Source organism: Triturus cristatus, chromosome 5_2, assembly GCF_964204655.1.
Source record: "Triturus cristatus chromosome 5_2, aTriCri1.1, whole genome shotgun sequence".
NCBI lineage: Eukaryota > Metazoa > Chordata > Amphibia > Caudata > Salamandridae > Triturus > Triturus cristatus.
This window is the reverse complement of record NC_140588.1, coordinates 478,942,800-478,964,631: the sequence shown is the minus strand read 5'-3', so window position 1 is coordinate 478,964,631 and position 21,832 is coordinate 478,942,800. Positions and strand designations below refer to the sequence as shown.

At 43.3% G+C, this 21,832-nt stretch overlaps 1 protein-coding gene across 6 annotated transcripts in view; it reads right to left on the bottom strand.

Moving 5' to 3' along the window:
- Positions 1-21,832, bottom strand: part of ELMO1 (engulfment and cell motility 1) — a 1,282,006-nt gene that overhangs the window by 885,387 nt on the left and 374,787 nt on the right. For all 6 annotated transcript variants that reach the window (XM_085607465.1, XM_085607469.1, XM_085607468.1 and 3 more), the window contains one exon: positions 2,184-2,353. In XM_085607465.1, the coding sequence (XP_085463591.1) occupies positions 2,184-2,353 (170 nt within the window). The remainder of the gene's footprint in view (positions 1-2,183; positions 2,354-21,832) is intronic.

Genomic DNA, 21,832 nt, shown 5'->3' with positions numbered 1-21,832 from the left:
CTGCTTCCAGCAAAGTGGTTGGCCACCACTTGCGCCATTCACTTCCATTTCAAAGTACGTACCACAGATTTGCCCCTACGTAAGTGGTCACAAACCACATGCCTGCTTCCAGCAAAGTGGTTGGCCACCACTTGCGCCATTCACTTCCATTTCAAAGTACGTACCACAGATTTGCCCCTACGTAAGTGTTGGCAGGAACCGCTGTTTCGGTCTCATGAACTACATGCCCTTTGGTTTGCTGGGGTTAGGATAACATCAGCACTAAATTCATAAGGATACTTCTTGGCACTCGCTCAAATTTCAAATTTGCTATGGCCCTGTATAATGAGTATTAACAGCGGGTTGATGCCCAATGCGAACAAGGTCGGTAAGAGTGGCCGCCCTGTCCAGGCCAATCAAAGCTCTGCTAAATTGTTATATTTCTATTACCTCTTGCATATGTAGAGTTGAACAGCAATTCAAATGCAACACATCAAATCTTATCCTAGTGACATTCCTTACAATGACACCCGGCCGAGTGGTCCAAAGCTTTCTCTGCATCTCTTAGCAGGACTGCCAACCCTTTTACCGCGTCTATCACTGAATATATTTGTCAAGCCCTGGGAGCCATTCCTGTAAATCCAGTGTAGTTAAACAAATAATGGGGTAACCCAGTATCACTCAGAACCTGGGCAGTAAGTTGTAAAGTGAACAGTGGTTCTGTTGGGTGAAAAAATTTCTTTATTCAGGTGTGTTGGTACGAACGAAAAGGACCTATGTGCTAAAGGTGGCAGACAACTCACCTTAGTGCCGTCTCTATTCTTGGCGCTTCTAATTCAATCGTTGCCATTTGACGAGCATCGATCGAGAGAATCACGCCGGATGGGTTCTACTCCGAAAGGCCCGGATAACATTTGAATTCTATTCAGACTAAGGTGAGTTGTCTGCCACCTTTAGCACATAGGTCCTTTTCGTTCGTACCAACACACCTGAATAAGTCTTCTCGTTACTTACAGGCCGTCACTCCTTGCCCTATGTCCTGATGAAGACCCGTACTGACCTTACAATAGTGCAGCACAAGGGTTGAAACGTCGACTTACATTTGGACCAGTACATAGAACCTGCGTTAAAAAGGAAATTCTGTTTCGCAGATTTACTAGAAATATTTTACCTTCTGGCCATGTTGAAATTCTCTAGCTTTTAAAACTATTGTACATATCACGCACATTGTCACTGAGCACCTATTTGTCACTGTGTCACTATTTTACTATCACATTGCTGGTTGACGGCCTCTCATAAAATATAGATGCATATATATGAATGACGTAATTTATATATAAAGAATCTGATTAACATACGAACTGTTTGGTGTGTTGCTTACAGCATAACATTGCATATTATTCAGATAACGTTTGACTATGCTCGATACATAAAGACATTTTTTCACCCAACAGAACCACTGTTCACTTTACAACCCATGCACAGTGTAGCAGGGGGCCCCCGGGAGCTTGGGGGCCGAAGCGCTGCACCACAGTGGCAAATGCTAAGCCACTGCTCCCCTACCATGATCCGTATGCACCAGCCTCAAAGGGTCATTTTGAAGGCTTTCTTCACAGGCGCTAACAGCGACGCGTACATCAAAAAGACAGCCTCTCTCAGCACAGCTCGCTTTGCGATCTCGTCTAAAACAGTCTAGGACACCCTGCTTTAAATGGGCAGAGTACAGTCTGGAACGGAGAACCTGCCCTCCCCTTTCACCCCCCCCCCCCCCTCACCCCCCCAAAGAAGAGTACCTGTACTTCCCAGCACTGCTGCAGTACATTTATTGGGAGAGTACCAGCTCTTCTCAGGAGCAAACATGTACTCTAATGGGTGAGTCCTTCTGTATTTCCATTTCAAGTGCCACTAGCGCAGCATGTAAGTGTTCCGATTCCCTCAGCTTTATTTGGCACCGGAGCGTCCGCTCTCCCTGAGAGTGCTTCTAAATATCAGTTTCTTTTTAAAGACGAGAACGAAGGAAGCGTTTTAAGTTACTACAAGCACATTGGTTCAGGTACAGCAAGCCTCCTTATATTCCTGTTCCTGCCAGCCGTTTCACGTTTAGGTACATTGGGTGGGTACACACAATTCCAAGTGCGCCTCCAGTCTAAAACTGTGATGCTTTGATCTTTACACGCTTTATCAGCTCCTAAAAATAGACTCACTCGTTGCCACTTTCCACCAGCTGCGTCAGGAGAGAAACCCCATCCAAGTTTATGAACTCTTGGGCGAAGGTGACGTCTCTGGAGGCGCGGGCCAGGTCCTTCAGGGCTTCCAGCTTGGCGTCCATGCTGGACGACTGGATCCGCTCATGGAGATGGAGAGCGTACTGCGCCTGCGTGAGACAAAGGAGACACTTCAAGCCGCGAGCACTGGAAATCCACACATCAGCAATGCAACACAGGGGTTACGCATCCAAGACACAAATTCCATAGCAGACTCCTCTGAGCAGAGTCCGCCAAGATGCAGAAAAATCGACTATAGTGAAATACTTCAATTCCCTAGCATTGCTGCTTCCTGAATGATTTTTTTTGTAACTCGATAACGGCAATAATGATCAATGAACAATCACCGTCAGAGAACAAGGACGACGTTGTTGATTAAGAATTATTTGAATTTCTATGACTTTATAGTTTGTGAATGTTTATTCTTTAAATGCTGAAAATGTGTTGTATGATAATTGATGTCTCAGCTTAAAAATTAAACACTTGATAACTAATTATTAGAGTGGGCCTCATTCCAGCATGGTGCTAGATAGATGGAATTATAGATCAACGTGTACATGCACAGTCAAAGCCAGTTGCTTCACTTAATTTTGGTGTCTCCCCAGTATTTTTTGGTAGCGAGCAAAATGGTCACAAAGCTACAGATTTTTTTTTTTTTAAGTTCCTTTACCAGGTCAGGTGTTAATCTACCAAACTGCAATTGTGCATTGTTAAACTTTTATTTTTTTAAGTTTTCCATGCTTATCTTATGCAAACACCTGATCGTTTTATATAGATATAATAATACTTCATGAAGATGACAACAAAAATGCACTGTCTAACTGTAGATATGAAGACTTTCGTCTGCATATGGTGAAAATTAGTGTCAGGTAAAATAAATGCTTGTAATCATTTTTTTCTGAATGTGTTTTTTTAAGCACCAATGAAATGCACCCACTGGTATTCTGTTTGAAATGGTGCCCAAATTTAGAGACCAGCAGAGCACCATTTTAACAGGGCTCGTGTTTAGTGCCATTCACTAGCAGAGAGCTCACGCTCTGATCTGTCTCGATTAATCGTGGTGATCACAAGCTCATCAATGAAACTAGTCCATAGTACAAGCACATTTGCCAAGTCACCTTCAAGCAAATACGGTATTATGTGTATTATGTGTTTTCGATTGTTGCCTTTCTTTGTCCAAAAGGATTGCCAAACCAATCATCTTGCCACAACAGAATGGCTCTGTAATAGACTGCCACCTGCAAAAACATAAAGCAAGTTGTCTTGAAGTGAAACTAAAATATCAACTAGATTGAAATTACTAGCAGGAACAATTCATCGCTTTAAACAGCTTTAAATGGAAAATGAATACAAATAATTTACCGCACACCGTTCTACAGATAATCGTGCTGTTATGTGTTCACAATTAGGTTGGTTAGGCAGGTTCACTTCCTGGAATTTCTATTTAGTTCATTTAATTTCAAGAAACACAGTAGGTAGGTAGGGAATGCATAGAATTATATAGGCTAAAAGCGAGTGGATGAATCGATGCAAACTCTAACAGAATTGCTAATGTGTTCTTGTTTAAAAAATGTAATAAAACATGTTGAAATAAAAAAAAAATTAAAAAAGAAACACAGTAGGTAGGGCTCAACCTAAAGAAGAGGGCCCTGGTGCCTAACTTGTTGTGCCATGATCCGTTATAATGTGGCAGCAAAATGCGGAGAAGAACTACTCTTAGTGTACAAAAATAGGTACAACATCTGCTTGGGGCAGCTTTTCCCTTCAGAGCAGACTGCACTCTTACATTAGTCATGGTCTGTGGTTCCAAAAATGGTAGCTTGAGCTTCATCTCTGAAGCCTGCCAGAAGCCTAAAGGATCAGAACTGCCCCACCTGAAACAAGCAAAGTCCAATGTTTCAGAGGGAGAGAGTAAGCTGAGCTGTAGTAACCTCAGCTCCCATCAAGTCTTCCCTCCAGTGGCGGGCAGAGGCGGACCACAGATCGCCACTTACTCCAGTTCAAGTGGCACCAAAGTGACGGGATACTTCCTGGGCATTGAAACGACTGTCTGAGGACGCTACAATATTAGGCTTCAACTTCCACTTTACCTTCTCAGACTTAGAAAAGGGACTCTGGTAGGAGGCCACCTCTCGGCCGCAACCTCACCCTCAACTGACACTCAGTCATCTTTTACTGGTGGGTTCAAAATGATTATTACTGTTATGACAGATAATATGGAAAGCTTAGACATGAAGCTCCGTCCTAGCTGCAGGGGCAATGCAGTGCTGTACAAAGCTGTATCAATTTTTAAGCGTATGAGCGGCAATATGCAAAAGAGAAATGCATATTTATCCAGGTCAAGCAAACTATGCGAGAAAAGACAGCTATGAATCGAGTCTACTATAAGAAAATTCCACAAATATAAGAATGGGCAGAAAAAGATGGATTAAGCGTTTTAGAGATCTTGGCAGTGGATGGCAGGGTACGGTAGTCGTCTGGCTGTCAATCAGAATTGATGGTATGGAATGGCTTCTTGGGAATAGAACAGCTTCTGGTTGTGTTAGCCAGTAGAAGAAGCCGATGATGAGAGGAAAATAATAAGAGCATGCCTGTTGGATTGGCACAAAAACTAAAAGTTGACTGAAGAGCAGGACACACCAGAACAGAGATAAGAGAAGACTGGAGCAAGCATGCAAGTATGGTATTTCCAGCAGTGGTATGTGAGAATACCATAGACTTGGCAACCATTCTGGAGTCCCATACAAGGATTGAGTAAATGTAATAATAATAATAATGATGCAACTTGTAGAGTGCATGGCTACTTCTTACGAAGTGTTACAAGGCTAGGATACGGACTTTGGAAAAAAATGTTAATCAAGGGCTGGTAAAGTCTAAGCTAGATCTAAAGAGCCAGGGTTTAAGCTTTTTCCTAAAAATAGTTTCTGAAAGGGCTAGCTGGAGTTCAAAGGTGTAGGGAGTTCCAAAATTTTGGTGCCAGCTGACTAAAGGCACAGGAGTGTGCATTAGGATGGGGTGGTTGGGTGGGGCGGAATAAACACTTACCTCGGCGATGCAGCAAGCACAATGTAAGTGGTTTTCATTTTTTTAAATTTAACTTTACCTCGTCTGTAGATTCACCCACTCCCTGTCCCACCACCCAATCGCTCTTACCTGCATGAGCCGCATCTGTAAAGGCGCTACCACCAATTCTTGCTTTTTTACATTTTTAGACAGAGGTCGATTTTAAGACGGTCGATCTTAGATTTCTAGTTTGGACGTCATGGACTTTAGATCGGATGGGCCTTGAAAGGAAAGAGCCTTGTAGCAGTAACAGAGAACTTAAAGGTGATTCTTTGTTTCACTGACAATCAGTGTAGTTTCTTCAATGCGGTACCGATAGAGGCATGCCTAAGAAGTCTAAGCAATGTCCGAGCTGCCGCGTTCTGAGCCTGTTGAAGCCTAGTCAACAGGAACTAGGAAACACCCAAGTAGAGAAGATTACAGTGGTCTAATACAAATATGACCAGAGCCTGGAATACAGTTTTTTGGGTGGAGTCAGGTCGGAGACACAGGATTTCCTTCAAGGATCTCAACATCCCGAAACACTTTCCTGCAAGGGCATGTATCTAGGTAGCAAAAGAAAGTTTCTTGTCAAGTCATAAGCCCAGGTTCTTGACCTTGGGAGGTGGTAGTGGACCGAGACAGTCGGGTCACCAAGCATTGGACCAGATATTGAGGTGCTTGTCCAGTGCCAGGACCTCCATCTTCCCAGCATTCAGTTTTATACAGCTATGGTACATCTAAGTAGCAACCTGTGACAAACTGGTGGAGAGGAAAGAGGCCAAGAGCTTGCTGTTCTGAGATATGGTGATGAGAAGTTGGGCATCATCAGCATAGGAAATAATAGTAAAGCCATAACGCTCAATGACCTTGCCAGAGGGCTAACAGACATTCGAAAGGGTTGAACTCAGTGAAGAGCCCTGTGGCGTCAAATGCGATGGCTTTTGTGAAACCGGAACGGTGCATCCCTGCAAGAATGAGGCCAGCCAGCGCAGCATTTTGCCACTGATGCCAATGTTCCAGAGATGCTTGACCAAGATATTATGGGATGCAGTATCGAAACCACCACTAGGGTCAAGCATAAGAATAGCCGCAGGGTTGCCCTTCTAAATAATCTGCCGCGCGGACTCTGAGGCAAGCAGCAAGGCTGACACTGTACTGTAAGAGGGGCGGAAGCCTGGTTGCATCCTATGCAAGAGCTCATGGTCCTCGCTAAAAAGGGAGAGCTGTCTAAAGTGATAACGCGTAGATAAAGTAGTGATTAAGCATAGTTGATTTCAAGTGGTCTAAAAGTGCTTCAAGACATGGGGCTGTGAGGCAAGAGGAGAGTGCAGAGAGTGGAAAAGTTAAGTCCGCTGAAATATTATTTGAGGCTAGGGTGGGTGAGAGGATGTTCAATTAAAGATGAGCTTGCAGAGGGGTACAGATGATTCTTTGTTTCAACTGTATTCATTTGATAGAGGACCGTCACCCGGCCCTCCATTCACTGTCAGGAGCTTCAAAAAAGGGGGATGCTGTAGAACCTCAACTTTGTATCTGCATGATTATGTACTAATCGGAGTTAGGCACTTTATAGTTAGGAGTATTAAAAGAAAAGTGTGTGAACCCGAGTCCTGGAAAATAATAAAAGTGTAATCACAATTTGCTAAAGGTTTGACAGCATGCAATAACAAAATATAGAGAAGGATGCCCCCAGCAGGTGTTGTAACTGCAAAGTAATTAAAAAAAAATTGGATGAATAGCAGACAACCTAATGAACATCAGTGCCTCACTGCAGACAGGCAGCTACCCTGTTATTCCAAAACAGACTACCATTGTAAATAGTTTGCATTACCTCCTGCAGTTACTGCTTAATTTCGGGATCTTGCCCTTATTAAGCACTGAAGCTAGGATAATTCTGGCAGACACACTGTCGATCAGAACACCTCACCCAAACTGCTTAACACTTGCAATCGCAAAATACAAGAATCATTTTATCAGCGGCGGCTGGTGACATTTGAAGGTGGTGAGGCGTGGAGGTCCGGGTTGCCCGGTAGTGGGAGGGGGCTCGGGAGGCTTCTCCCCCTGAAATTTTTTTAATAATTGCACTGCCACTTACCTGTTGTCGTACGACTCGCACTCCAGCGTCCGTAGTCTTCTGCAGTGCTGTCTGCTGTGCTGTGACTGCTGAGAGTGGCAGTCTGCCGCTCCCCGGAGTTCAACTTCCAAGTGGTTCGGCCCAAGAGTAGACTGCATTCCAGTGGGGAAGAGAGTCATGTAGGGTGAGGGCCGGGGGTGAGTACTCTGAATGAGCCGCTGTGCGCTCCCAGTTTGCTTGAGCAGAGTCAGACCCTCCGATGTTAAAAGCATGTGCGCTTAGCCGCTTAGGGACACCAGCTGCCACCTTTCCACATACCTTAAGAGGGGTGCCTGAGTCAGAGCTGCACGGCGGTCGGCGGGCTCTTGCGCAATCCGAGGCCCACTCCCACACCTCCCATTGTCCAATCAGGAGGTCTGGGATAAGCGCCATTGGCAAGGGAGTGCTCAGGTTGTTGCCACCCACTGCCCTGCCCCTTGCCATTCATTTCAGTGGCGCGCTTCTGAAGTTGCGTGGGCCGCAGCATAGGCGCCCCATGTGAAACCAGTCATTTTCCGCTTTCTCTGGCCACGCCTTTCAGGATGACATCACTCCTCTCGCATGTGCTTCGAGGGCGAGCAATAGTCCTCGCCCCGGCCAGCACATGCGCAGGAGGTGTCTCGCTTACCCTGTGACCTCGTCCTCGTTCCTTCCTAGTTAAAAACAAAACACACAAAAACAGCAGCAATTGGATTTGTGTTCGAAGTAACTTCGAGTCCGACACGGGGCAGCAGTGAGAACTTAATTTGAGGCCACTGCATTGCGTGTGGTCATGTCTCTCTCTCTTGTGCATTCTAGTGAGGCTAAGCCCCTTTCGCCCCTATGCACCAGCCGCCACTGCATTTTATTCTACAAAATATCACTCGAAAACGTTGAAATTGGTTAAGTGTGGGGTGCCAAATTCAAGTGTCAAATATAACAAGCGTTTGGAAGGCAATAGCGTTTGCTGCCAACCTTTTGGTTTACCAGTACTGGTTTCCTTGTTGTAAAACCTTATTATGAAAGCCAATGGAAAAGTGTTAGATGGCTGCCCATACAAGCACATGCATATATGATTGTTTTTTATTTTTGTAAAGCCATTACAAGGCAGCGATCTGTGCCTGCGCACAACCAGGTAAAAAGTGGTGTCTACAACCGCCCAGTGCTTTAAATGGGCCTGTACCATCAGATACTTGAGTACACACACTTCAACTTGAAACAGAGTACCAACAATTCTTAGCACTATTTCAATACTCGTAGTGGGAGAGTATCTGCACTGTTCAGCAACAAATAGGTACTCTAGGATAGTGAGCACCTGCACTTTCATCCATACTGTTCAGCAGCAAATAGGTACTCTAGGATAGTGAGTACTCGCACTTTCATCCATACTGGTCAGCAGCAATTAGGTACTCTAGGATAGTGAGTACCTGCACTTTTATATTTCCATTTCAAGTACAGGGGTCATCGCCTTGATAAGAAGATTGTCCCAAACTATGCACTACTTTATAAAGGGCTTATTTTACCAATCTCACATTCCAGATATCATTTAGGTCGATATTGCCTCACTTTTCCTGTCCCTGTATCTGATTTTTCCATTCTAAAATATATCATTCTTCTTTTTAAATGTTTAGAACATCTGTGTGTTCTTTATATCGTTTCTATATTTTAATTTGTCAAGTGTCCACATTTGTCAAATACAACTTTTTTTAAAAACAACAAACTACACCTCATAAAAATAAAAAAAAGTCTTGATGTAGCTATGACTACTATGAGTTGCTATTGGGGACCACAAAGAACAGACACAGAGAAGTCATTGTACGCATCCGAAAGGTAAAATGAGATTGTTCAGACACTTAAATATATGTGGATAGTAGGTGATCGGGAGCAAGGCATGCAGCGTTACAAACACAGAGATAACAAGCCAGCAGGGTGCCCTGCAGCCATATTACAGAAGGAGGGTCTCACCTTTAATAGATAGTGCGTCAAGAGGTAAAAGGTGACAGAGAGCGCAAGCTAGCATCATTACAAGACGTGTAATTTTTGTAAGAAATGTATTACTAAACTCAGTGCTTAATTTGAGCAAGTGGTTTCCAGTGCTCAGCATCAGCACTTATTTGTGAACACCGGCACTTATGACAGTCTGCCACATGGTGGTGCTGTTTGTCTGCTTTCGAGATGAACACAACAATAATTGTTTATTCAGTAAATATACATTAAAAGTGACTAATACCTGCCGCCCAAGCCATTCTTATAGCTTTGGGGAGTGCAATAGTCTGAATTGTCACACTTGTAGAAGTGTGATGGTTAGTAATTGTGTTGGATCTGTCAATGGAAGTGCCCGCATCGACTATGGAAATGGCCTGTATGTAGGCATTCCTGCTTTTCAATCTCGCCGACTTCAGGCCATTCAAAATCAAGCTGCTCGCCTTATTCTTTCCCTTCCTAAATCTTCTCACATCACTCCTGCACTCAAATCTCTTCACTGGCTTCCTGTACACTTTCGATCTTTTTTTAAATTGGCCTGTTTAGCCTTTCAGGCTCACTCCCGTTCTGCCCCTCTTTTCATCACCTCTCTCATTTCTTCTTATGCCCCCTGTCGCACCCTTCGCTCTTCTTCTTTGTCTCTCTTGCACATCCCTCGTTTTCGTAAATCCAGAACCGGGGGCACTCGCCTTTCGGTTCTGGCCCCTCACCTCTGGAATAGTCTCCCCCTTTCTATCCATTCTATTCCCATTTATTCCCATTTTCGTAAAGCTTTAAAAACCTTCCTCTTCTCTCAGGCTTTCTCTCCCTAACCCTTTGGTCTGATTTATGTGAGTCTTGATCAGGTTTTAGCGCCAGGAAGCCGCTTGGCCGCAGTGCGCTTTATCAAATATCTTTTTCATTCATTCATTCATTCATTCAATTGGTTGTGCATTCTGCAGTGGCCTCTTGAACGAGGGCCCTGGCACTTATGTTTTTTTAATTAAATTAAGCCCTGACTAAACTCCACCTGGAATAATGCCAATATCGATGTCTGATCCCCTGAAGAAACACAGCGCCTGCAGCCTGGTGGCATGCCACTGAAAACGCAATAGTCTGGAGTAGTATATAAAATAAATATTTTGAATTGTTCCAGGCTGCGTTTCTTACGGCCCAGAATCTGTTTATCGCATTAAGAAGCGTGCAGAATATGACTTTGCAAATGCCTCACCGTACCTTTCTTCACAGTATAGAACATCTTTCAAATTGTATACACAAGGCTAGAAATCCTTGCAGAAACAACTTCTTTGAATAAAGGCGACAACTCGTAAAATATGTCCACCTGGCACTAATCTCCTCACTGTCAAAAGTACCAGGACATATTTCGCAAGTATAAAACTCTAGAGTAATTTCAACGCGCTTCAATGACTTAGTTTGCGAGCTGACTGGCCTTTTTTTTTAATAAATACATATTTGAAGCAATGTTTCTCTCAATCTTTTGGAATGCATTGGACCAGAACTGCTATGTCAGGTAAGTGGAGACAAAAAAACGGAGTGAAGAAAGGAAGTGCGTAAATCGAATCAGGTGGGGAGAAAATAGGTCAGCAAGCACAGAAACTCAAAAGACAAGACTGTGCACAAAACATTCAAGCTGCTTCGTAAAATGGGCGATGGAAAAGGATCTTTAGTTCACTTTTTAATGGTACGCAATTTAACTGACTGCTTTGTGGCTTTAGGCATTTAGATTGGATCTTATTAGGTCTCGCATAGGCAGCGCATGCGCTGCCTCTACGAGGCATTAAGTATCTGTATACTTGGGTGAAACTCCGCCTCTTGCCGGTAGTTTCTCCTGCCGCTTGCCATTCGTTAACTGTGGTATTTATTTTGTTAGCGGACTTATGGTTGGCTTGCGGTCCAATGCGGCACTTCTGTTTTGCTTCCGTTAGGCCGGAAGCAGCAGCGACCAACTACAGTTTTGTTGCGCTGCTCGACGTTATCTATTTGTGTAGGGACTACTTCCTTGTTTGTCCCATGATGCAGTCTCTGCTGGGAATCCTGTCACACCCAGATCGCCACCTGGGGAGCAGCACTTGAGCTGACACTGCTCCCACTACACCCAAGAAGACCTCCTGCCGCTGCCCTGCGGCTGTTGCGCAGCTCCTGGGTGGCGCGAGACCAGCGGCTTCCCCCGCTGTGCTTGTGCAGCGAGATACTCCTTCATAATGCCTTGCCACCTGGACCTGGGGAGCAGCGCTTGTGCTGACGCTGCTCCCACTACACCCGAGAAGACCTCCTGCCGCTGCCCTGCAGCTGTTCCTCAGCTCCTGGGCGGCGCGAGACCAGCGGCTTCCCCCGCTCTGCCTATGCGGCAAGATACTCCTCCATAATGCCTCCGGTATTGGACTTGAAGCTGGCGACTCCGTGAAGCACATACGGCACAAGTAGGTGGGGAGCTGGGGGTCATTAAATGTCTGCAGTGGCGGTGCACTTCAGCGGGACCTAGGTTTAGGTAGGAGGCGTGCTGAAGCAGCTTTTGCAATTTTCAATGCGAGGTTCTTTAAAGAAAAACAACTTCCTTCCTTTTCAGCGGAAGGCTTGTTATCTACACTCTGCCTTTTCTCGGCGGCTCCCTACTCCGGCAGCGTTATTGCTGGCTCTGTTCAGGCAGTTGAAGACATACGGGCTGCTTGTTTTTACTTACACCCTTAACAATTATGCTGCATGAACAGCTGTTTTGTTGTATATGCGGCTCTGCTGGCACACGTGGGAGTTAAGACAGCGTTTCACAAGTAGTAATGCTGTGTGACAGACTGCTCTCATTCGCTGGAACAGTTATGTTTACTGATGTTACAGAAACATCTATGCTGCATGGACACATTCTGCCACCGCTCTGCACACACGTTTTCTCACACGTTTCACAAGCAGTGTTTTGTTTGCAAGAAGTCCACCCCTCTGCATGTACACTCATTTGGGTAAGGGGTTGTATCACAGGCAGCAAAGCGTGTCCTTTCTCCACCTCGACCAATATCCCTGGAGGCTGGTAGGAGGGACTCATTACCCGCCGATGCTTCTACTTGTCCAGCCAGTTCTTCACTGCCGGTGGTGGGGGGAGTAAGAGGGGTCGCAAAGCGCGAGGGGGAGCCCCACCCCCTGCTTAGCTCCCTGACCTTGGGGCTAGGCTGGCAGACAGAGAGCCAGCTCCCCAGCTGAGCAGACACCAGCCTCCCACCTTGCAGCCTGAGCCAGCCTCCAAACACCGCATGTGCTGAAAGCAAGGGGGTCTCACTTTAATTAAATTCACCATAATATCCCTCGATTCGCAACACAAGGCTGGTCTTATCTATAGAAGACATGTACCTGTACCTGATCCATTCCCATGTTGGTTGGTTAGCTAGAGTCTGAAAAAAGCAAGTGTGTGAAAAGGAATGCTTAACTGGTAATCTGAGTCTCCCTGACCCTAAAAGTCAGAAACCCAAAGGTTTCGTTTTTTTTTTACATAGTGACATTATGGCACATGGACGACCTCGGGTGCCTTTTATTCTCCCAGCACATTACATCACCAGATGTGGGAATAGGGATTCGGTGTGGGAGGGGCATCCTGATACCAAAAGCGAGTACTCCATGAAGCAAGCTTCACTCCCATACAGAACAGGGATTTGCAAGAGTTAGAGCTATTGGCATTCAAAATAACAATGCCTTTTAATTATAAAATTTAAAAACCTGCAAGCTATGTAACCACACACTTACTACTTGGAGTCCTTGCTAATGAAAAGAAAGGCTGCCACTACAAAAGGGGCAGTCACTGCCAGCTTTGCTTCTCTTAAGCAACAACTAGAATTACAAAATGCATATTTATGCACACCTTGCAAATTTTCAAAACACATAAATTAAAAGCATTGTCATTACAATGACAATAGCGCTCAACATCTTGCAAATGAAATAAGTATCACATTTACATGAGTTTATGCTATTGGCATTGTAAATGCATTATATTTATTTTGTTAAAAAAAATAACAATAATAAAAGGCATTATCATTTACAATGCCAATAGCTCAAACTCGTCTAAATGCAATGCAATAGGTCTGGCATTTACAAGAGTTTAAGCTATTGGCATTGTAAAGGACGATGCCTTTTATTTATGTTTTAAAAAAGAAAACCCCCAAAAAAGCATTGTCATTACAATGTCAATAGCTCAAAATAATGTAAATGCGAAACCTATTGCATTGCAAATGCATTGCAAATGTAGCAGAGTTGGTACTGATAGGATATCAACAAGCATTTACAATGCAATAGGTCTCGCATTGATGCGAGTTTAAGCTATTGCCATTGTAAATGACAAAGCCTTTTATTTATGTTTTAAATTCGAAAAAAAAAATAAAAGGCATTGTTATTTGCAATGTCAATGCTCAAAGTAGCGTACATTTTCAAAACCAACACATAGATAAAATGTTTGTCATTTACAATGCCAACAGCTCAAAAAATTGTATTGCCTGCTGTCACTGTCCTTTGTAAATGGTGGCTTTTCATTGGTCAATAGGCTTAGTAGTCCCTCCTTAGTACTGCCTTTTCTCTTCTTGCAACCTCCCATGAGGACACCCCTGTTACATGTGTTGTTACTCGGTATGTTTTAATTACAGCCTCGTAGCACGAATTTCTTAAATGGTTCTCCTGCAACGCTTTTTTTTTTAATTGAACCAGCGCGTCACGCCTCAGCTTGAATAATGGCGGCTGTGGTTGGGATCGCCGAACGCAGCTGCAAGCCTTTTTTTCTGTTAACTTACTTTTTTTTACAATGGTGGCACACGCGCTTTAGCTTTAAACACCTTTAGCTAAAGCGTGAGTGCCGTGATTGCTTCAAAAGTAAAGAAATAAAAAAAAAAAACTTTGGTCTATTTCTTAACTTTTGAAGCAGTCGCAGCATCTGCCCTTTAACTTAAAATGTTGAAGCTAAAGCGTGAGTGCCGCGATTAATTTGCAATGCAATAGGTCTCGCATTACTGAAAGTTTGAGCTATTGGCGGTGCATTATTATTAGCAACGCCAATAGCTCAAACTTTCAGTAATGCGAGACCTAGTGCATTGCAAATGCTTGTTTTTAGCACATGTTAACAGTGCGACTTCTGTTCTTGTTCGGCTCTTGTGCACATATCTGGGGTTTTTTCCCCGCATCCGACTTGCCATCCAGCACTAGAGGTTAAAGGCTATATCTGCATCCCCCTACAGTCAATAAGCCACTGGGGCAAAGGGCGACCACGGCAGTTATTATGCCAGGGCTCTAACCAGTTTAGGCCCAGAGATGACAGGCATCAGGGGCGTAACGCAGGCCACTGCAGGCCCTGTGGCACATGCAGGCCCCCCAACCTTTAGGGGCCCACATACTCTTCAGAGGGGCCCATTCCACTTAAGGCCAATGAATATCTGTGAGATATTGGAGATCTAGGGGCCCCTCTACACAACCTGCAAGGGGGGGTCATGATTTTATGTTACCCCACTGAAACAGGCTAATGTGTTCTATGTGGCGCGAAAGCTGACTTATGGATAATCCAGCCTGCTTAGTAAACACAAGAGCAACAATCAACAGAAAATAGTCAACATATGGAAAATATCTGTAAATATCTGTAATATCTTGTAAAATATCGGTAAAGCTTAAAATCCTGGAAAAAAATCCCTCAGAGGATTTATGTGTCTGATGTAAAGAATCTGTCTGCCATCTGACGGTCAGAGGTTTAAGATCTGGTAAAATTATCCCAGTAGGTTGATGCACCTGCGGCAGAGATCTAGGCACAATCTGCAGTTCACAGACACAAATTCGACTCGAACTTTCATTCTTCCAGCAGCAACAGAATGCATGAGTGATTGGGGTAACAATATGTACCCTTTTTCAAAACGTAAGCAGCATGTCAGTCTTTTGAGTGCCCTACTTGATGTTCCCAATAGAGAGCACTGCTGTAAACTTACCTGTCCTTACAACTTATGTCTACGAATTTTTCGAATATTTAAGGGTAAAGATTTCAAAAACTGCACATCTCTCTCCGTCCACATGAATGGCGATGCTTCCTTGATTGATTTCTTGACTACAAATGCATCAACTTAGATTGGCAAAACATTTAGGGCCTTATTTAGAGTGTGCGATACTCCTGTACGACATGGCAGATACTCCTTCTCCAGACTACAAGTGACAAACCATAGTGCACTAGTAAGATGACCGACGTACGTCCGCCATATTTGTGACACCCACCAAACTGTAAATAAGGCCTTCAATCTTTGACCGACCACTTAACCCCAATATTTAAAAACATTCTCCTCCACATCTCTAGTTGTACACAATTTGAATTAGGCACCAGCAGAATAAACTCTTAAATCCAACGCAGTTACTGCAATCAGCCATAATAAACCTCTAGCATAGACAGATCATTCTATGTAAGCTATTTTTAGCAACATGTGTCTTGCTTTCTTTGCAATTATGAGAACGCTGATATTGCTGCTGGGAAAGAGCCGCAGAAGGAGTCTATAACCGAACAAAACAGCTCTAAGTGCTGCAAAACAGCTTCTTTTTATTCGAGCAAAAAAAGGACCTTTGCAAACTCTAGCTTAGAAAAGCCCAGAAAACTTCACAAGGAAATTGAAGCCAATGTATCCAGTGAATGGTGCAATTTAGGTGCACGATTACTTATATTCAAAATACTCCAGACCTCACTAAAAGTCGCTCCCTCTTACACCTTCCTATCATGGCCAACCTTGTGTCCAACCCTGATGAGCTGCCATTAGGGCGTCTAAGATTTCCATTCAAGCAAATTGCTCTCGGTGAGGTTGTTAAAGAATTGTTTCCGTACCACAAGCAAAACCAATTTTGAGTTGCCCTAGCTATGGGCTCTTCAGCCAGGTACAGCATGGTTCCACTGGTACAGTGAGTAAGGGACCCACTTCCCGAGCTGCACAAAGTTGATGAGCCCATACTTAGGTTGAAACCAGTCCTGGATTGTTTGTGTTCTGGTTCAGGGGACACCTGGCTTGGCAGTTCAGGCTGGACTGTTCCGATTGGAGCAGGGTCAAGACTGATTTGCAAATAGCTGGATTCTAACTGAGGTGACATGATGTGCAAAATAATGATGAACTGGGATGCAACCCGAAAAATTACCAGTGGCTGAGGTTGATTCAAGCATTCCATCCATCACTTTTTTGCACACAGAAATTAGAGCAGCCCATTCAGCACCATCAGAATGATTCAAGCCAACTGCTGAGCCCTAAACTGTTTTGCTGCAGGGTCCTAAAGTGTTTTGCTCACCCTGATGGATGTTCTGTCTGTTTCCATCTGCAACCTCATATTCCCACCCGGGGACTACTTGGAGTGTTTATATCAGGGATCTCCAAGGAGTAGCTCTGGAACAACAGATGGCTCACCAGCACCCTCAAAGTAGCTCTCAGAAGTTGAGCCAAGTCCAGTACCTCAATCGGAGACTGTCAAAATCAAAGAAGGCAAAACTGCTCATCTCAAGACCCTTGGAGTGGCAGTAAACTAAACCAATGGCAGGGCCTCATGGTAAAACTCAAACACACTGCAACTCTCATCTTGCTTCATTTTGGATTTATACATCTCAATTTTGCGTCTAATTTCTTTGAAATCCACAGCAACATCATCAACAGTCAGGCTACACATGTTCTTTAACCACCACAGCACTAATTTTGACCCTGGTTTGTGCCCTCTAAGCAGTTCAAAAGGACTAACTGAAGTGATAGAGTTAGGAGCTGTTCTATAGGCTAAAGGCATGGACTGTAATACAGTCTTCCATTTATTATCACTCTTGACATTCAATTGGATGGCTTCCTTAATTACCCTGTTAAAGCGTTCCACTTGACCATTAGCCTCAGGATGGAACATAGCAAGTCTCCTATGTGACACACCGCATTTGGTGAGAAAATTCTCCAGAAACCTGCTGACAAATTGCGGTCCATTGTCGGTGACCACTTCTTGTGTGATTCCTTCCCTGCAAAATATACTGTCCAAAAGTTCAACTACAACCTCAGAGGTTACATCCTTCACCATCTTGGCCTCAGGCCACTTAGAATAGTAGTCAATAAGAACCAATCCATATGACTTGTTTGGGCAAATCAGCAAAAGGCCCAATAATGTCTAGACCTAATTTCCGCCAAGAACCATCAGAAAGCTTAACAGGCTGTGGCTCAGCACAAAGAGCTTTTGCAAATTTGTCACTTATTGCACATGGCTGGCACAACCTTACTTGTTCAACACATACATCAATTTGAGGCCACCAAAAACATTCTTTAACTCTTCTTATAGTACTGAAAATTCCTAAATGTCCTTTGTATGCTAAACCAATAATATAATTTCTTAGACTAAAAGGAGGATACATTTATCCCCCTAACTATGCCATTTTTAAACGCTAACTCCTCACGTACCTTGAAATACCCAGACAAATCATTTTTAATTTTTCTTTCTTCTGGCCACCCTTTAAATATATACTCTACGACAGTCTTAAGTTCAATGTCTTTCTCAATCTCGACTAACCATTTATCTTCTTGAACAATGGGACAAGAATTGCCAAACAAGTTGATATCCTTGTAGGTGAATGCCACTTTGCAATCTACTTTGTCATTTTTCTCAGAACAAACTATGGCTAAAGGCAACCTTGACATGCAATCAACGTGCACATTATTTTTCCCATTCACATACTCCAAATGATACAGAAAATTCTAGAATCTAGAGACTAACCTTGGTTACCTTGCCAACCTTGCTGACATAGTGTGACCTCCACCTGTGCCATCATGTATACTAGGGTTTTGTGGTCTGTTTTTATGATAAATTTAGTTCCCCTTAAAAAGGTCCTGAAATGTTCTGCACCCTAAACACAGGCTAAAAGTTATTTTTCAATTGCAGAATAGTTTTTCTCTGCATCACGCAAAGCTCTTGATGCATAAGCGACTATCCATTCCCAGCCATGATCTCTTTGAATTGGTACACCACCCGCTCCACTGTTGCTAGCATCAACCATCACAATAATTTGCTTGCCAATCACGAAAGGTTTTAAACAGGGAGCATTAATTACACATTCTTTCAACTGTGAAAATGCAGGGCTCATTTCTTGAGTCCACTTGAAAACTGCATTTTTCTTTAACAAGCACCTGAAGGGATGCACCTTAGAAGCATAATTTGAAATACATTTTGCATAAAACTCAGTTAAGCCAAGAAACATCACTAATTGTTCTTTAGAACTAGGAGTAGGATCATTGATGATGCTGTCAACGTGTCTCTTCGTGGGTTTAATACCTTCCCCACTCATGTTATACCCAAGATACTCTACTTCCAATTTTTTTAATCTGTGTCAGCACATAAAGTGAGGCCTTTTGATGACAGTGCAGAAAGAACTTTCTTCAAATTGTGATCTTTTTCTTCATGGCCATTACCAAAAATTAAAATGTCATCTTGGAACGCAACAGCTCCAGATAGACCCTCCAATGTTTCCTTCATAAGTCTATGGAATACTGAGGCTGCGCTGGCAAGGCCAAATAGCATTCAACACAATCTAAATAACCCTTCAGGTGTTATGAATGCAGTAAAATTCTTTAAATCTCATCCAAAACAACTTGTTGATATGCACTAGTGAGGTCTATACATGAAAAAACTTTAGCACCAGCCAGCGTTGAGACCATTTCATGTAAATTTGGAAGAGGGTGAGCATCTACCTAAATGGCACTATTTAACCTGCGCAAGTCCACACATAGTCTCAATTCGCCAGAATGTTTGACCAAAATCAGAATGGGAGATACCCATGGTGATGACTCTACAGGTTCAATAATATTTTTGCTACAAAGATCTTGCAACATATCCTTAAGTTTGTTTCTGTATGAAATAGGCAAATTTCTTACTCTATGACGCACAGAGATAGCACCCTCCATAATTTTGATGGAATGTTTAAATCCAGATAAGTTCCCAACTTATCACTGAATACTTTAGGAAACAACTCTTCATTTTTGTGTAAATTTAGCAGAGTTATTGGTACTGGTAATAGAATTTCCGACAGTAAATACTTGAGGATCAGCATTAGGATCTAGTTTTATCCCCATCTCTTCTTGATGTGGCCAACCCATAAGCGATTGCCCCTTCATGGGTACATAGACTTTACCATATGTGCGACGGCAGTAGAAGTCTAAATTGGCCCAAAAATAACCAACTAAATCGATTTTGTGACCAGTATATCCACCTGGACTTATGTCTGGTTTATTTAACTCAATGTTGGGCCAGTGTTTGTTAACAACATCGTGGGGCAAAATAGTGCACCAAGCACATGAATCTACCAAGACATGTGTACTAGCACCATTATTTGTGACATTACAAGAAGGAAATTTGGTTCCTCTTTCACATAAATTCAACACAGTGTTCACATCTTGTTCATCACTCTCACAAGTGGTATCAAAATCATTCGAAAAATGCACAAAATGTACTCTCCTGTAAGTTGATCTACATACTTCGCTCAAGTGTCCTTTCTTTCCGCACTTTAAGTAAGACCTTTCAATTGCTGGACAATTTTTGGAATTCCTCAGATGCCCACTGCTACCACATCTATAACACAAATAAGGGCCTCTTTTGTTGTCTTGTCTCATATCTTTTAGACTTGTTGTCATTTTTTTGTATATCACCAAACACGGAAGACACATTTTTTTTTGTTTTGTCAAAATCTTTAGAAACAACCTGTAGTTCACATTTCTCTGTGCCTCTTATTTATTGTACTATTTTCTCAGAATGCTCAATTGCTTTAGCAAGATCAATACCGGCACTAAGAGACATATCAGAAGTGGTCCATAACCTTTCTTGGATTTCTTATTATTTGTTCTCATTAGTATTTGGTCCCTTAACACTTGCTCATATCAAATGTGTTCAAAGTCACATGTGACAACAAGAGACCTTAACGAGGAAACAATCATAAATGTACTCATTAGCTAACTGTTTCCTAGAGTAAAATATAAATCTCTCCATAACTGTGTAGGTTTTCTTACCATACCTTAGACTTAATTGCTTAGTTGCATATTGGTGCGCATTAAGACTTTCAGGGTTGACCAGTACTGGAAGATTTTTAAATTCTTTTACACCCATGCCACCTAAACAATGTTTCAATAGAGCCAATTTCCTTTCCGGTTCACACTCTCGCGCGTGACGTGTGTAGGCAACACACCTTCCTCAGCCGCTCGTCGCCAGTGTTGGGAAAGACAAGGAGGTCAATTCCAGACTCCAGAAATCACAAGAAATGGTATTGTGATTTTCTCTCCATTTATTAAGTCTTCGTCGTAAGTAACAGCATCCATGTACAGAGGCAGGTCAACAGTTGAATGCCCTAACGGCATAACGAACCCCCCTATATACGCATGTGTACAATTCAAAGATATTCTCACCCGCAAGCCAAACAACAATATAAACTTAAGGGAAAACAGAGGCAGACCTGGAAACCAGCGCGCGTCTTCGCTTACAAGCTTCATAGGAAAATATTCGATAAGCACACACGCAAGACAACACGTCGCGCACTTGCGTGTATGCAACACTATCAATCACACCATGCGTGTGAATAACGGGCTATGAAAGAAGAGTATCTTCAGTAGACTGAGCAGGACCCAGTGCTCACTCACTGAAGTGTGGAACTGAAGGAGCCAGAGTAAAGATCTTAGTTGGGGGCTTGATCAGCCCAAGTGCTGAGGATAGCAGGATATGGATACAGAGTTGAGACTATTAGGGGGTAGGTAGGTAGGTAAGTGTGTGTCTGTGTGTGCACGACAGTGCGCGTGTGACACTATGTCCCTCCCAAGCAGTGTTGCTTCCTGAATGTTATGACTGGTGTCAAGGGCCATCAAAACTATATCCAGTGCCTGTAAAACTGAATCTTCCCATGTGAGGCAGTTGTACATGTGTGTATTCAATAAAAACAGCAGGCTGATGTTTGGTAATTGAGCATTTCTTAACAAGCTCTGGCAAAACCAATAGGTCTCGCCTACGCAAGAGCTATTGGGTTTGCTAATGGGTTTTAGCCATGTTGTGTGGCTGCTGTTCAGCATGGCTAACAGTTATTTAAATAGAGGATAGCGATGTGGAGTTATGTAGAGCAGAATGGTGAAGAGTGGAGTGGCGTAGAGTGCAGCAGGGCAGAGGTCAGCACCGTAGAATGTAGTGGTGTAGATTAGTTTTGCTTAGTAGACTACAGTGGCTTAGAGTGCAGTGGCTTAGAGTAGAGTGGCATAGAGTAGAGTGGCATAGAGTAGAGTGGCATAGAGTAGAGTGGCATAGAGTAGAGTGGCATAGAGTAGAGTGGCATAGAGTAGAGTGGCATAGAGTAGAGTGGCATAGAGTAGAGTGGCATAGAGTGGTGCAGAGTAGAGTGTTGCAGAGTAAAGTATAGTGCTGAAGAGTGCAGTAGCATTCAATGCTGTGGCGAAAAGAGGACTAATGTCGAGTGAAGTAGCGCAGAGTGGAGTAACGCAGAGTAAAG